Source organism: Simochromis diagramma, unplaced genomic scaffold (assembly GCF_900408965.1).
Source record: "Simochromis diagramma unplaced genomic scaffold, fSimDia1.1 OVJJ01000208.1, whole genome shotgun sequence".
In the NCBI taxonomy this organism is placed as follows: Eukaryota; Metazoa; Chordata; class Actinopteri; order Cichliformes; family Cichlidae; genus Simochromis; species Simochromis diagramma.
Window position 1 is genome coordinate 1121845 of NW_024386789.1, and position 16524 is coordinate 1138368.

Sequence of the window (16524 nt, forward strand, 5' to 3'; positions counted from 1 at the left end):
TAGCTAGCCACCGGTATGTGTCTCTTTCCCCTCATATGTGGGGAAAGAAACATGTGAGGCGGCCGCCGATCGACCGGTTTTCAGGTGAGAATGTAGGTGTGTAAACGTCAAATATCTGCTCGTTTTGTCAAAACATCCCATATTAGCAACAGATTTCTCACGATGTTGCTGCTAGCCGGCTAGCTAGTTCGGCCGGCCGGCTAGCCGGCTAGCTAGCTCGGCTAGCTATCGCCGCTTCGCTCAAAAGCACCCAGGCTTGGCTTTCAGTGAGGCGTCTCTAACTCCTTTCACCCCCGATCGCTCCGCAAACAGTCTTTGTCTTAGCTGGACTTATTTTTCGTTTATATGGGCCGATGATGCTGGTCGATGTGGAAAAAATAACTGAGTTGTTCATATACTGGTGGCTAGCTAGCTCCGCGTTAGCCACCGGTATATGTCTCTTCCCCTCGTATGCGGGGAAAGAAACACCGATCGACCGGTGGTGGCTAACGCGGAGCTCAATCGTGGATAAGGGAAACCCAATGCAGGAGAAGCAGGCGGCTGGTGAACTGAATTTCAGGTAAGACGTTATTAACTGCACTCTATTTGGGTCAGATATAAACCGAGTTTAGGTGTAGTTTATTTTTGTTGTGCTGACAGTTACAATAACTGTACTGCGTGCTAGCTAGCACGACGGAGTTTCTATACAGCTGTGCGCGCTAAGTTACTGATTTTGAACTTTATGACAGCCTCCCCTATTTTCAGGCGAGAATGTAGGGGTGTAAACTTCAAATATCTGCTCGTTTTATCAAGAAGTCCCATATTTTATCAAGAAGTCCCATATCTCTCACGATGTTACTGCTAGCGCCGCATGGCAGCTAGCTGGCTAGGGCGGCTTGGCTGACACCTAGGCCGGGCTGACTGATACCCAGGCCGGCTCACACTCTCGTTTCACCGCCGCATGGCAGCTAGCTGGCTAGCGCGGCTTGGCTGCCACCCAGGTCGGGCTGGCTGACACCCAGGCTGGGCTGGCTGACACCCAGGCCCGCTCACGCTGTCGTGTCACCCCTAGTCTTTCGTGAACTTCCGGTGAACTGAATGTCAGGTAAGACGTTATGTATATGTAAGGTAGTGACTGGAATAAGTCACAAGGTGTCGCTGTTGAGCTGCATATATGTTGTAAATTTTAGCAATTTTGACCATTTGTCCTCTGCAGGACACCGTAGTTCAGATTTCTCGTTCGCGTGGGCGCCATCTTGGTTCAGTGTTTACTGTGATGTGCAAAGGTAAGCACTGTCAGTGGCGAACTGCATTGGTTTTGTTTAAAAATAAGTGTTCCACTGTGTAAAATAGCGGTTTGTCATTTAAGCCGAGCATATATTTTGTTTATTGAGAGGTTCATGTATTGTCTGATGAGAGTATGAGACAAAGATATACTTTTCTTTCTTACTCTCATATAAAATATTTAGCTTTTATTAAATAGTTATCTGAATCTTACAACCAAAGTTTGTAAAATAATACACAAGATTGGCTGTAGACCATTGTTAATCATCAGAACACTGTGTAAAAATAACAAAAAACAAAAAGTGAATGCAAAAGTGCATAAATATTTATTTTACGTGTTTGATGTGTGTGGCAGGGCGTGGTCTGCAGTGCCGCTGCAGGGGAGGTGGACCCACCTCAGCGGCATCTGCAATCACGCCTCTCAGGTGTAAAGTCTGTGCTCTCTCTGCTTTTTGTTTTTTTGTATGTGTCGGGCTGTGAGATGAAAAGCTACAGCCGGCTGTGTGGGTATAGCAACTATGTGTGAAAAGTGGTCCATAACGTAATGCTTCAAAGCGTGTTCATGCAAACATTGTCGGGTCTGCTTATGAACCTCTGCGCACAGCGTCTGCAAATCGGGGCTGTACGAAGTCACCTCATCTTTACACAAAACTGTAAGCTGTCATCTGTGAGGCGCGAGCGGTGTTTGGTTTTATCATAGTTCATGGTGGAGAATGGCTGCTCTGCTGAGTTTTGCTCTCTGTAGCTGCTTGAATGGCAAACTACACTGATTAGCGGCGGCATAGGCACACTTAAAATTTCTTCAGAAATTTTCGCTTTCTAGTTATTATTATTTTCCTTTTTCAGCCTGAAATTTCCGCGCGTAACTCATCCCACAGTTTTGACACAAGCTTCATATATGTTATACCATTTTGTGCGGCTGGATCAGGAATGGTGTGCTATGACTTTTGGTGTTTATTACTTCTATAGTTTTTTAAATATGAATATTTTAATGCAAGTTTTTTCCCATTGAAATGAATGGGACGGAAAGTGAAACTTAACTTGAAACGAAAGTGAAACTTAATTTGTGGAGTGTTGGCTCACTCACTTCATTTGTGGTGTTGGCTCACTCTAGTGGTATGCCAGCAGTAGTACGGCCTGTCTACCCTTATTTGGATTTTTTTTTTGGAGCCGTATGAATGACAAACTACACTCATTGGCAGCGGCATAGGCACACTTAAAATTTCTTCAGAAATTTTCGCTTTCTAGTATTAATTTAATACTGCATTAGAAACACTGCAACTGTGCAGTTACGGTACTCAGCTGATTGGGACACAAGAAACATACACTACTACCCCCATGACACTGCAATGATAATATTAAATGAGTATTTTAACACTGATGTCTAAAAGTACTTGAGCTACAAGGAAGCAGTGATACTACAGCTAAAGTACTACAATGCCAATATGTAACGATACAACTTTGTTAACATAAGAGAAGATTACTGAATGGTTTGGTTTTGTACTTATTTTGTGTTTTATTGTATTCCACGTACACCTGACAGAGGAATGAGCCACTGTAAACCAAAGGTCATTTATGCTGAAATAACAACAAAACCATGATATAAACCCATTAACAGATAAACTGGATCAGTCTGCCTACCTAAAAAGTGTACCGGAGCCTGAAGTCACGGCTCCAAAAGTGCAACGTGCAGCTCCCACAAGCGGGATATTTTGGCTTCATTTTTGCACAATGGGAGGAAGTGCTGTTGTGTCTTTCATCTATTATACACTCATTGCTCCACACAAGCACATTAACATTACTGACACTGGCTGGCACTCTATAAATAGTGGGTATTTCAAGGGTCTTACCTGCAAGCACTGGTATATCCACCAAAAAAGAAAGGATGTAAAGTAGTGACTGCCGTGTAGCTGCAAATGGTCTGCTGAAAAGGGGCAAAAAAAGCTGAGGTGTCTGCTCAAAACATACTGCTGCTGGGAGGTTTTGAACCAGGACTCTCTGAGCTAAACGTGGGCTACCGCCGGCTCTATGAACACAACTTAAATTTTTCGTGTACAATGAGAAGTTAAAACCACCGTTTCTTCCTGTTAAAAACCTTGTGTAACTCGAAAACTATCTACAAAGGAAAACTAACTAATGGCAATGAGGAAAATAGGTACGTTTTGATGTCTAAATTGTGTGGATGGAGCGGAAAATGAGCGAGTTAGGAGCGTTTGTTGGGACATGAAGAACAGATTGAGAGATTGAAGCGAAGTTGTGTGTGAAAAATTGAAGAATTGCCCTGTTCCCAGGCAATTCTGCTATATTTAAAGCGCACACCCGCGCTCCCTGCTGTCTGCAGGTGGGGACGTGTCAGCTGTGCTTGTTTTAAAGTGCTTTATAACTCAACATCATCATGATCATGATGACACTGTGCACACAATCACCTCATTGACTCAACGTGCACTGCCAGCTAACCTGACTGTGTCTCCATGGCAACATATACAGGTATGTACATACATGTTATTTGCTATGTAAACAGCTTCCAAAGATAGCAGCATAGCTCTCTGCAGCTGTAACACTTTCACTGTCTGCAAATCATTTCAAATTTGCTCATTTCAACAAGAAAGAATGTGCACTTTAAATGGACCAAATTTGCCGCCATTTGATGGGTTACAGGGCAGGTTTCAAATACCAAGGTTGAAGTTTCCAATCAGCTGGTGCACATGTGGTTATGTGCCTCCTCAGTTTTTCATCCACAGCCTGCAAAGCGCTGCATTGTGTAAACCTCTACCTTGCTCCGTACTTGAATCCTGCTCTCGTTTTTCGCCCCAGCCCACTGCAATTCAAACCAAAGCGAAACACTTTGCTTTTTTGCACACTCATACAATTCACTCAACTCCACTTTACAATGCACTTTCTATTATACTCTTACTCTTTCATTTCTCACCTCGCTACCTTCTTATATCATCAAAAAACATTACCTCTCGGACTTTGCTCAATTTTATTACTAACAAATCAGGACAAAAATCAAAAGACAAAACAGACAAACATCAAATCATAACAATGTTTCATGTAAATACTCTGCTGGTCTGTCTTCCCAGCCTTAGTTCTGCTGCCTGTCATGTGGCTAATGACAAAGGTCAATACATCACTTGGCAGGTCTTGAGTTAGGCGGGGCTGTCTGTGCTGATTTTGCCATCACAGGCAGAGCCTGTGGCCCATGTTGGTGAAAGATGGCACAAAGCAAAGGTGGCATCCCCATGCGACAGGGTGTTGCAGCCATGCTCAGTCAGCACTTTAAATACAACAAATTTGCCCTGATTGGCCGCTGTGGCGAGTGGTGCTAAGCAGCGGCCTGGCAGGCTGGAAACACAGTGCTGGTTGGATCCCAAGGGAGCGCACCTAGCTCCCTATGTTCACCTGCTAGTGGGTTAGCCTGTAGAAGCCAAATGTGGACGAGGTTGCGTCGCTCCAGGCTTTTTGGTTGTCCTGGAGCCCTGTATGTAGCTGGCACTCACCTTCTTAAGAGCAGAAAAAGTAAATCCTCTTTTATACATGTTACTAATATCATTTTAAGCAGCACATTGGGTTAAATAACATCAGCGCATACAGACATCAGTGGGAAGAAACAAGCGTGTCTGTGAACGAACTCCTTCAGGACTGTGATGGAAGACACTACAACATGTTTACCAATGACCTCAAAGTGTTAATGAAGAAGACTGAAGACGTGGTGCAAAAAAACAAAGAAACATTCCTCATCTTCACTGAAGAGAACACAAAGAAAAGAAAAACAAGAGCACTGGGACAAGAAAGAAAGAAAATTGCAGGACAATCAGCACAGGGAAATTAAACATGTCAGGAGGAGGAAGAAAAGCAGAAAAAGCTCCAAGATTAATTGGAGCAGAAGAGAAAAATATGAAAAACAAAAGAAGATGATCGAATCAGAAGAGAGCTTGAAGAAAAAGAACAAAATGAATTAGAGGAAAGCTACAAGAGAAAAATGGAGGACATGAAAAAAAATATAAAATACAACAACAAAAGAAAAAACATACTGGAGAATGCAATCTATTACAAGAAGTCTCAAGTCAGAAAGAAAAAGAAATGAAAGAAGAAATGGAGAAACAAGAGGAAAAAATACTTACAAAGCTTCAAGAAGATTTTAAGCAGGAAATAGAGAAATATGAAAACAAAAGAAAAGTAGATCAAATTGAAAAAACAAAACAAAAAGACAAAAGCAAAAAAGAGAAAAATGGAGAGTATGAAAAAAATGATAAAGAGGAGAACATAAAATTTCAGAGTGAAATACACCAAAGACTTTAAAGACTCATAGAAAAACAGAATGAGGAGCTGAAGCAAAAGAACAGCATGAAAACGAAATACATCAGGAAAAATATACCAAAGAGTAAAAGAGTATACCAAACAACAAACTACAGAATGCTCACATTAAAAAGACAAACTACTCGAAGAGCTGAATGAAAAAGAAAATTAAAAGAATTATAGAAAAAGAAAAAGATGAACTTGAAAAGCTGAAAAACAACAAAATCAATCACATCTGATTGTCTTTCTGTGTCAAAATCATTCTCATACGTTCTGGGGCCTACATATCCATAAACTGGATGTTTAACATCACTCCAGCTCTTTAAATCTTTCAGGTGATGAAGATTTCATTATATTTTTTTTTATGGAAAGACTAAGAGTTCAGTATCACTTAGAATCTCTAAGTGATAAAATTAATATTGTATTATTATTTACCTAAAACCACACGAAGCTGTTTTTTTACATAATCCATTCTGAAATCATTTAGCTTCACTTTAACTCTTTTTGGGAGTTTTTTTTTTCATGGAATTATCCATAAAATGGTGTGTAACTGCACTCACCCACTCGGGTAACACCATCATAATATCATCTCATGGTTTCAGTGGTGTGGAAACTAAAATTTCTAAGTTTTCGAATGAACGATGGTCATGGTTAAAGGAAATATCGGAAATAGAAAAGGAGATTGGCCCAGAACTGCTAAAAATTGGAGAATATACGAAGAAATTACACTTCAAAGCTGTAAAGGCAATGTGGGGTGAGACACTATATGTTCACTGTAGTTATTATTAATCAACAATCATTATTAATCAGAGTGAGGCCAGGAGGTCTTAAACTGCTACTTGTTAAAAACAAAATCTGAGTTGCTTTGAAAGGTTTTTAGCAGCAGTTTACAAATGAAATCATGTGATGATCAGAAACAGTCTGTCAAGGAGTTAATGTCGAAAGCAAATATAGCAACCGTATAGAAATGTAACTACTCAAGCTGTTTTGGTTTAAATGATTTACAGTCTGTGTGTGTGTTCCCCTACTCTCCCTGCATCTCTGCACTGTCTGATGAATTTAAAAAATGATAACTTAAAATATCAGATGTAAAATTTGGTCAACTGAAACCAGTGTGATCATATCTAAGAATAATTGAACCCTGAAAAGTTAAATTAAAAAACAAAACAAAACTAATACGGGTTTAAGAAGATTAAAAAAAAATCGGACAGCAAACACTGATGTTGAGGTTGAGTTTAAACTTCAAAATAGGAGGCTTCTCTGCTGGGGTGGGGTTATAAGTATACACACATATAATAATAGTATAATTATTCCACAAGGGGGAGCTCTTAGGAAGACCTGTCATATAAACAGCCATGTTTGTAGTCAGCACTGCATGAGAAAGTATATTTAACAGGGTGCCAAGAGAGGAGCTGCAGTATTGTATAAGGAAGTCAGGATGTCTGTTTCATCTGATTTTTTTACCTTTGTTTTTATTATTACACCAAATCATGAAAAATGTAAGTAAGAAAACCACAGATTGAAAAATGACAAAGAAATAATATTTATACCTCTAATGAATCCATTTTCCAAAAATAAAGAACTCATTATAGCTTGCTTTCAGTTGTAATGAAATAAACCAAGGTGTTCTTGGCTGGACAGGCAGTTCAGCTGCAGGTGTGCTCTCAGTTTTCATGGTGATACTGTATCGATACAGTAATATGAAAAATATAGTGCAACTCTTTTCCCCTTTTCAAATATTATTGATAAATTAAACATTTGTACTTCTCGGGAAATTCTTTCAGTGTAGGAATTTTGCAGAGGGTTCGCTAATGAAGGGAGTTTGTCTGAATAAAAAACAGACTGACATCCAAACAACCCAAATTATTCTTTATTTAAATCATTCAGGAATAATGATGTCAGAGGAAGACTAAATATATCAGTTGCATCATGGTAAGCATTGGGGGGGGAGTAGGAACATTCATGCAGAAACAGCAGGTGAATATTTGCTTGTTGTTTATTTATTAACATTTATATGATTGACTTTACTTGGGCACTTAGATATTTAATAGTGTGGTAATGATGACTACATTAAGTGTTATTTAGGCTATTTTTAGTTTTCAGACTGTAGTGCCTTTTCAGAACACACAGCAACATTTAAATGTATGAATTTATTATTAGAAAAGGCAGTGTTGTTACAGAGAGGCTGATCAGTGTAAACACGCAGCCTTACATTGTATTTAAAACCAAAAAAGAAGAATGGAATGTCAGAGCTGAAGGTGAGGACACAAGGAAGGAATCACCCACATGATTTCCATAACAAATATTTCTGATGTATTTTAAATAAAACTTAGAACAAATGATGGGAAGTTAGCTGAGAAATCAGCCTGCTTGGCATTAAAAATGGACAGGGACAGATTAGAGTAAAAAGATCAGATTAGGTTTGTGATTTCTTTGTGATCAGTAAGTCAAAATGATTTTCTGAGTTAGTCTTTACTTTTTTTTGCTTTAAGTTCCAGTTAGTTTGTGTTGGCTTTAACTCCAGCTCCTGCCAAAGCACTAACACCAATAACCAGACTCCCAAAAATACCAAAAAGTAGTACTGTTGCTGCTGCTTCATCTACCTTCTGCACCTGCAAGGGAAACATAATTGCTTTAGTTTGGGTCCCACGAACATAATCAGAGGCATTTAAACTCTATTCATATTTTGTAGAATAATACATTTTTACACTATTTTGAACTCCTTAAGTTAACACAAGAATTTACATTTATAACCCAGCAAACATGGGAAACATTAGGATTGTATCTCCAGTCCAGAATCATTCAGTATGATGACAGAAACTGCATCATAGATGCATAGAAGCAAGAATTTCTGAAGAGATTATTGCTATTGTAGCAAAATGAATATTATATATTCATATTGCTTTGTTAATCACTGTTAGTAGCCAGTCACATTATATGGTGCTACTATAAATAGTAGCTGCCATATGAGCATCTCTGACCTGTTGCAGTACACATCCAAACCTTCGGACTGACTTCCGTAGCTGTTACAGGTAGGAGTCACGTACATGTCGCTGCTGCCTCGGCCTGAATTGGCTCCACTTTTGTCTATTGTGTTACTCCTGTTTTTGCAGACATTACCTACTGACTGTTTCCTCTGAAGCCTTCTACCGATTGCTGGTATGTTTTTATTTTGTATGCTGTATGCTTATTATTTTACCTGGTAGTAAACAGGTGTTTATAGGTTGTAGCTGCAGAAGCCTCCTATTGACCCCTTTGCTTGTCAATTGGGCAACGCCGTTTGAATAGTATGTAATTTTCATTTGTTACGATCTTAGCATTACTTCTGTCATAATTGTCTTTTTGCTACTTTTATGATGCATTACAGGAAGTCTGGGCCTGAGTGGGTGGCTGATAGCTTTATAGTGGGGCTGCTCCTGCTTCTCTGGGCTACGTTTACAGAAGTGCTGCTGATTTGCCGTTTTGCATCCACTTTTGGGGTTTTTTTTGTTGAAGTTTTTAAGCTTTGCCTTGTTGCCTTATTTGGCCCTCTTGTTTGCTTTGCCTGCAACGCTCTGGTTTTTAGAATAGCATTTGAGCCGTCTGTGCAATATATGAAAGACTGTTAATGTGCATTTTAATGCATTCAATTCCCAGAGGAACCCACCCGAGGGATTAATAAAGTTTTATCTTATCTTATCTTATCTTATCTTATTTATAACAATTGTATGTTTAACAATTCGTAATAGTACTATGAAGTTATCTGCTCTAAACTGACAATTTAATTTATTTTGTTTGTACATTTGGTTTTTGAATGTTTGATTTGTAGATCCTAATTTTTATGTTACACCACTGGGAGGAGGCCCATTGTCTAGCTGCAGATCACCAGTGTGTTTCTGCAGCAGGGTTAACCACAGCGGTGGGTCTGGGTTTTGTTTTGGATATGTTAAGAACTTGTGTTTCATTTATTCATAAGCAGATCGCCTAAAGTGGAGGTGACTGGGTGGTGGGAGCTTCTGTGTGCAGTGAATATTTATGCGCCCCTGGTTTGAGCTGCACCATAGTGTGAGCGTTGCATGTATGAGTTTCTGATTTTCTGGACCTGTCCTCATCTGGCATCCATTTCATCTACTGGTAAACAACAGGTCTGAATTTTACAGTACATGAACGACTGATTCATCGGCTCTTTTATGAGACATTTGTTAATAGCTGTCAATAAATTGTTTGTTTTATCTTGAACCTCATCTCTGTCTCATGCCTAATAGACCAAAGTGTCTTCTTGATAATTAGCATAGTTTCAAACTAAATATTGTCTGGGTGAAATTCCCAGGGTGGCGTTGTCGGCTTTTCCCTTTAATTAAAGAGCTTTTGAGCCTCCACTCGCTGCACTGCCATTTTCAGTGTGTGCGTGCAACATCATTGGTTATTTGGTCTTTTACTTATCATTACCACCACTTTGTGCTGCCACAGTATTAAGAAAGCAAAAGGTTTTTTGTTTGTTTGTTTGTGTGTTTAATTTCTTTTTGTGTTTTTTTTAACAGTAACACTTGATTTACAACAGCATGTAGCTGTTCAGTAAACTGGTTGTGTTCTTCCTTTGAAATGTGCCCCCAAACTATAAATATGCAACCCTGATTCACACCAGTAAAATTCAAACTGAGTTGCTGAGTTTGTGCTGACCTTTGTGGGTGGCATTGCAGACCTACATCTGAAATCATAGTATTGTCATTTTGTGCTTGTGCTCTATCAGACCTGTAAAAAGGACAGAGGCAGTTCAACCCACCTGCTGAGACACGGCTACACCGTAACGCATCTCATTGGCAAAGTGTTCACAGTTACTCTCTTTGAGGTTGTACTTCCGCACTTTGCCAACCGATGCAAGGGCATCCTTCACAATCTCCTTAGCTAGACGGGGTTTATACTTCCCATCCAAACTGTTCTTGACTTGGCACTTGTCATTTCCAGCTACAGACTCCAGCTTCTCCTTCATCACACAGCCCTCCACAGTTTGGGAAGACACTGCCATAGAGCCTGGACTAAGGTCTGCAGCTTTAAGGTCAAAAATATCAAAGAGGAAAAAACTGGATCATTTGCAGACAGTTTATATACTAATCCCATCAGATTTTTCTCTTTAGTACGGTAATTTAACTAGTTTGTACTAAACAAGAAGCTACTGTCTGAAAACTGCATGTCAAATACGGGCTGTCAGATAAATTACATTTTCTTCCACTCAGAGTAAGAATATGGAGGAGTAAGGTGAGTCAGCTGTGTGAAAGACTTACCTGGCACTCCAAAGTGAACAACAAAGCCATCACCAACATACACAGCCCAGTGCGCATACAGGCCACGAGAGATCTCAATCAGGTCCCCGGGCTGTGGTTTCTTATCATCACAAGAAAGAAAAACTTTGACATCAATAGTTTTTTGGTAACTATTGCAGCACATTTGATTTGATGAGACTCTTCGACATAATCTAGATTAAACAGAAACGACATATTTAGTGAAATTTCCGAACCTGTACTGGCGGCATAACGGTGCTTTTCTCCTTGGACAACAGACAGATTTAATTTTCCTGATGACTCTCAGAACCTGCAAAACAAATACACAAAAATGTAAAGCAAATATAAATTTATAACTCTTTATCATCTCAAGCCAAATGCAATAATGATTCCCTCTATAATGTCATTATATTTTTCTTCACCATGTGGTATTCACACATAATTTAGAAAATAATATACATATGCTTTGAGTGCTCAGAGTACAAAAGCACTATATAAAAACCATTCCATTAAATTTATATTATTCTTTGTAATAATTAAGCATGTTGTGCTAAGGTGTAGATTACATCTTCAACAACAACTCAGTTCAGTGTTAAGGTCCATCCATCGTAATACATAAGCTCTGTAAAGCTTTCCTTTCTTAAAAGTTATATTTAGTTTGTCATTTATAAATCATTCACATGCTGTTGAAATATGCTGCATCATAAACAGGAGTTTTTCTAAAACAGGTAACTTTCATGAAAGTTTTCACAATCTACACACTCCATCATGGCATCATGGAACGAGTCTTCATTCTGACTTTCATCACAGTTTAGGTTACACAGATTCTTTAATGGGTTATTATTCTCCAATATATTAAAAAGTTATGAACCTATTGAGGTCATGAACTGGAGCCATAGATGACTAAAATGAACCTGAAGAATCATGAGCTGCAAAAAATGTTTGACACGCAAATACTTCAAAACTATTCACAAAAACAAGTCCACAGAAGTGGAACAGGTTTTCTTTAGCTTGCAGAACTGCATTGCTGGCACGCTACACATATGACAAACTGTACTATTATCTAAATAATGTTTTAGTATGAAGTAGGTAAAATGTACTGAAATATACTGAACATGAATCTTTTCGCTGTGCTTCATGTCTATAAACTGGACGACATTCCTAACTCTACCTCATCTATGAATTTATCGCATCCTGATGACTGAAGTAAAATCCTGTCTTGGATTAATGCTGAGAGACTAAATGGCTCCAACAAATGTAAATCTTTATTGAAGGTTCCCACTGGCAGCAGATATTTGCATGAGCTGAAGCGCTATGAAGAGGAAGTTCTTGCGGTCAGCAACTGGTGTAACTCACCTGCAGATCTCATAACTTTGTTAGCATCATTTTAGTTTCTGTGTCAGAACATGTTTGTCTGACAATGCAAGCGCATTCTTTATAATACATCAATAAAATCTATAAAAAGTTCTGAGACAAAGCTGCATAACAAGTTGCTACCTTACAGTTATTACTGCATCACAAAGTGAATGTATAGTTTAGTCATTTACAGTAAATAGGTGTGGTTTTCTTTAACTGTCTGCAGAAGCCTGTAGTGTAAAGATCACTATGACGACTGATTTGTTACTGAGTGTGTTGGGCTGTAACTACAGCAACATACACAGTGTGTTTTAGACATACAATTATCTGTTTAACTCTGATGTGCTATACTTACTAACATCTCTAATTGTTAAACTTGTTGTGCTTTTTATAAAAACTAAAACAAAACCTGCAAACACCACAAACACCTCCTCTAACAAAGATTCAGCTCGGCTGCTACAGGGTCATACAAAGGAAATCTTCAATAACTCAAACAGTAACTCAACACATCTGCCCAACAGAGACAAATCTAATGTTAACAGTTTTATATAGTTGTTGTGTTTTCAAAGTCTGGACTGTCAGGACGCCAAACACCCACTAACACACTGCACTGCACCGTCCACTGATACACTGGGCCACTTTAACATAATCTGGTGATTTTGAGGTATTGTAATAAAATTATGGTTACTTAATATTGTTATATACTTGAAAATGCTATTGTATTAGTTTTTATATCAAATTAGTTTTTACAAGTGTTTACTTCTTATCATCTCTTTATTCTTTCTTTCTAAAATCTGATGGAAATATTTGTTCTTATGCAATATATATAAAAGTATGCAAAATTATATAATAAATTGTATAACAACTACTCTTTAACTTTGTTATAACTTGAAAGAAAGTTTGTATATGTGACTAATGTTCCTGGTTTAAACACTAAAGGCATAAAATCATCCATTTAAGTTAAATGCTGATTATCTGAAATAAAACACAAAGTCGTTCCACTTCACTTTATACAATAATAACAGACTGCATTAACCATATTTTATGAATTAAGATCATATGTTTGCTTACCTATTGAAGTAGGATTTGTCCGCACACAGATGACTAAAGTGAAAGTAAAGATTCTTGAGTGGCTAAAAAGGGAGGTGGGTGGGAAACAGGATGTGTTTCAGGAAGTGGCGCAGGTTTTCTTTAGCTTTCAGAAGAGCTTCCAGTCAAACTGCATTGCTGGTATTGTATACAAACAATTTGCCACTTTTTTCTTTGTTGAATGGAAATTATCCAAAATAACTTTTCAGTATGAAGTGGCTAAAAATGTAAAGCAAGTACCTAAAATCTGAACATGATATGAATCATATAATTCTGTAGCTTCTTCTATCGTGTGCTTTGGTACATGACCACAAATCTTTGAATCTTTGAGCACCATATCAGATCTATCACCAAATCTGCATATTTCACCTCTTCAGTATCTCAACTGTCATCAGTGAATTTGTCATGTCCTTTATTACTCTAATGAAATCACACCCTGGATTCTAGTAAAGTGCTGCTGCCAAGATTCCCACACACATGAAATCCTGCAATCAGCCTCTGACTCCCAGTAAAATTTTCAAAAAGATTTTACTGCGAGTCACCAAATCTGCATATTATTTCAGAGGGAGAGAGAAGAAAGAGCTAACTTCACTGACAGATGGAGAAAGATAAGAAAGAGGACAGGAGAGGAAGAAGAGAGCTTAGATTTAAAGGGAAGGACTGCTCATTTAAAGCTTACATGTAAGTCCTCATGTTTTTAAATCTCTTTCAACTTATGATGATACCCTGAAAGAGCCGTGCTGCCTGTTTTCCAGCGAGATATTTCAAAGTATGTATTTAAGTTGTGCATACACAACACTGACTGTTTCTAAAGCCAGTAAAGCAGACTGAATGATTTGATGTTCAACTGTTAAGGTTGGTCATGTGGCCTAAGTGAGGAGGGTTTGAGAGGTCTACAGAGCGTCATCCTCAGAAAACCAGAGAGCGTCAAACAAATCAAGAAGAGCGTTATCTGCAAGTGTTATCAGGAGCAGAAAAGATGAACTTTGATCATGCTTCACATGATGAGTTTTACAGTCATTTTCTGATGAAAGCCAGTAATAAATATGTGTAATATCTCCGTTTGTCTTCAAACTTGTATCCACTTCATACCTAGTAGGTGTCCTGCTTGGGACACAAATAGGTGGGGCATGTTTCCATGTCTGTCACAGAGCATTCATTGACAGTGCATTCCCAAGGCTCCATCACACCAGTGCAGGTACAAAGACAGCTGGCACATGTCAGTCCTGGAGCTAAAAAACACATCTGTTACACTGTTTGCAAACAGGCTGTATGGTAATACAGAACAGTAGACAGGTATGGAGACATTACACTTTCTTGTTCAACATCACAGGGAAATATTGTACTTTTTACTTCTTTGACACGTTCAGTTACTTTACAATATTTTTTGCTCACAGAATGAAGACGTATTGAAATATGATTTTTTTTTCATTTTGGTGATGTTCCAGCTTCAGCAATATTTTATATTTATATTACATTCATGTTTGCCTGTCACAGGTGATATTGTTCCGTTTCAAGTTCTTTTATGTACATTTTAAGTACATTTTCATCGAATGTACCATTTCATCACAGCATTGATATTTTGAGTGCAGTAGTAGTAGGCAAGGCAAGGCAAGGCAAGTTTATTTGTATAGCACAATTCAACAACAAGGTGATTCAAAGTGCTTTACAGAGACATTAGAAACAAAAACAAATAAAAAGCATGATTTAAAATTGATTAAAACAAGCAAACGAACAAACTAATTAACAAACAAACAAAACAGTATATAAAATCAAAACTTGTGCTTATGTTTAAAAAAATCCTACTACAGTACAATAAGCAGTCCAATTGTTTGTTAGTTTCACACAAGACAGATACAAACCTTATAAGATTTATTTATATCTTTTCCATATGGGCAGTCTCGGATCCTGTCAATGATCATCCATCGAGGGAAAAATGGACGCTATCAGAGACAATTCTACTGCAGCTAGCAAAGCATAGAACACCAGGCCGAACTCTTTGTGTGATCTCGTGCATGAAGGAGATGAGGGAGATGACCGAGACGAGCACTGTTCCTGCCGCTCGAACTCTAGTCACTGTCCGTACTGATCCGTACTTCCATGGAAGTACGGATCAGGTTTGGATGTGCACAAACATGAAATGCTGACAGGACCCGTCAGGATCACAGCGGTTTTGTGAAGAGAGATGAGAGAAAAAATACATCACCGTACCTCCGGCCATGCTTGTTCTGACTATTGTGATGTTTATTTGAGTCAAATTCAACGTCTTCTTTGTCGGACTCGTCCTTGGCTGGAATCTTGATCCCTTGTAAAATTCATTTTTCACCTGTCTTTGTGTGATATGTGATTTTCTAGATGCTGGCAGAGCAGCAGTTTGTGCTCACAGACGGTGTGGAGAGACGGTGGGTTTTTCTCAGAAGAACTACCAGAGTCACAAACGGCAGGAGTCCACCGCACCACCTTGACTTGCTGACTGATCTCTCATCAGAGGCAGCAGATAAACCATCCACAGCTAAAAAAGAAGTGAGTTTTAGAATTGAATGTTCTTTATACAGGCACATGTTGTACATAGTATGTGCTTTACATTTGACTGTGATTGACTGGGACATTTGTTGCCTGATGTGCTGAGCAGGAATGGAATAAAAGGGAGATGTGTTCACTGTTGTCCAATGAAGTGTGTAAATCTTTAATAATATTTATTTGCTTGGTTATTTTAGGAGTATTTTTCTAAACATGGAGAAAAAAGATGGAAGAAACCGATCTGAATTTTCCAGTCTCCTGCCTCCGATGATCACTGTGACCTCAGAGGGCAACTGGTCTGTGAAGCTGGAACTGGAGTGAGGGAGAGAGGAGTCATCATCCAGCTTGAAAGAAAACATCCGGGTAAAGTGATGTGGATCAGTGGATAAACCCGTCTCCGCTTTCAAAGGAGACACTTAGAGAGAGCCACTAGAGTACTTTTAAATACAGGAACATTTTTAAAGGACAAACATCAACATCCAACTTTGACTGTAAGACAAACAAAGCACTGCATGTGTGTTTGCAAACTGCTCCTCAGATGGGCAGGATATTACTACTGGACTGTCCAACCTGCCAACTTCAAGAAAGGACAGAGACAAGAACAGAGCAGCATTCAGGGACCACCACACATGAGCCTGTTCCTGTGTGTCCTTCGTGGCCCACCATATCCCAGAATTCATAGCGCGGCCCAGCCAAATTTCAGCTGCCAACAATGGCGGCCGCTACTAAGTTTTAAAAT

The 16524-nt window shown here is 38.8% G+C and overlaps 1 protein-coding gene and 1 long non-coding RNA gene across 2 annotated transcripts; one reads left to right on the plus strand and one right to left on the minus strand.

Moving 5' to 3' along the window:
- Positions 1-7410: 7410 nt before the first annotated feature.
- LOC120728361 (phospholipase A and acyltransferase 3-like) lies at positions 7411-13304 on the minus strand. The gene is made up of 5 exons (XM_040023196.1): positions 13248-13304; positions 11057-11130; positions 10824-10923; positions 10325-10590; positions 7411-8174 (listed from the first exon to the last, which is right to left on the minus strand). Exons 2-5 carry the CDS (start codon positions 11069-11071, stop codon positions 8061-8063), a joined length of 495 nt encoding a protein of 164 aa, XP_039879130.1. The 5' UTR covers positions 11072-11130; positions 13248-13304; the 3' UTR covers positions 7411-8060.
- Positions 13305-15142: 1838 nt separating this feature from the next.
- Positions 15143-16017, plus strand: LOC120728364. The gene is made up of 2 exons (XR_005694707.1): positions 15143-15788; positions 15983-16017. It is a non-coding gene; the product is annotated as an uncharacterized LOC120728364 (long non-coding RNA).
- Positions 16018-16524: the final 507 nt, after the last annotated feature.

What these genes read in the sequence shown, in the direction of transcription:
- LOC120728361 (XM_040023196.1), bottom strand. An exon ending in TGTTCACTTTGGAGTGCCAG is followed by an intron (nt 10,591 to 10,823) that starts GTAAGTCTTTCA and finishes TTGACCTTAAAG; the next exon opens with CTGCAGACCTTAGTCCAGGC. An exon ending in GTGTAGCCGTGTCTCAGCAG is followed by an intron (nt 8,175 to 10,324) that starts GTGGGTTGAACT and finishes TTTCCCTTGCAG; the next exon opens with GTGCAGAAGGTAGATGAAGC.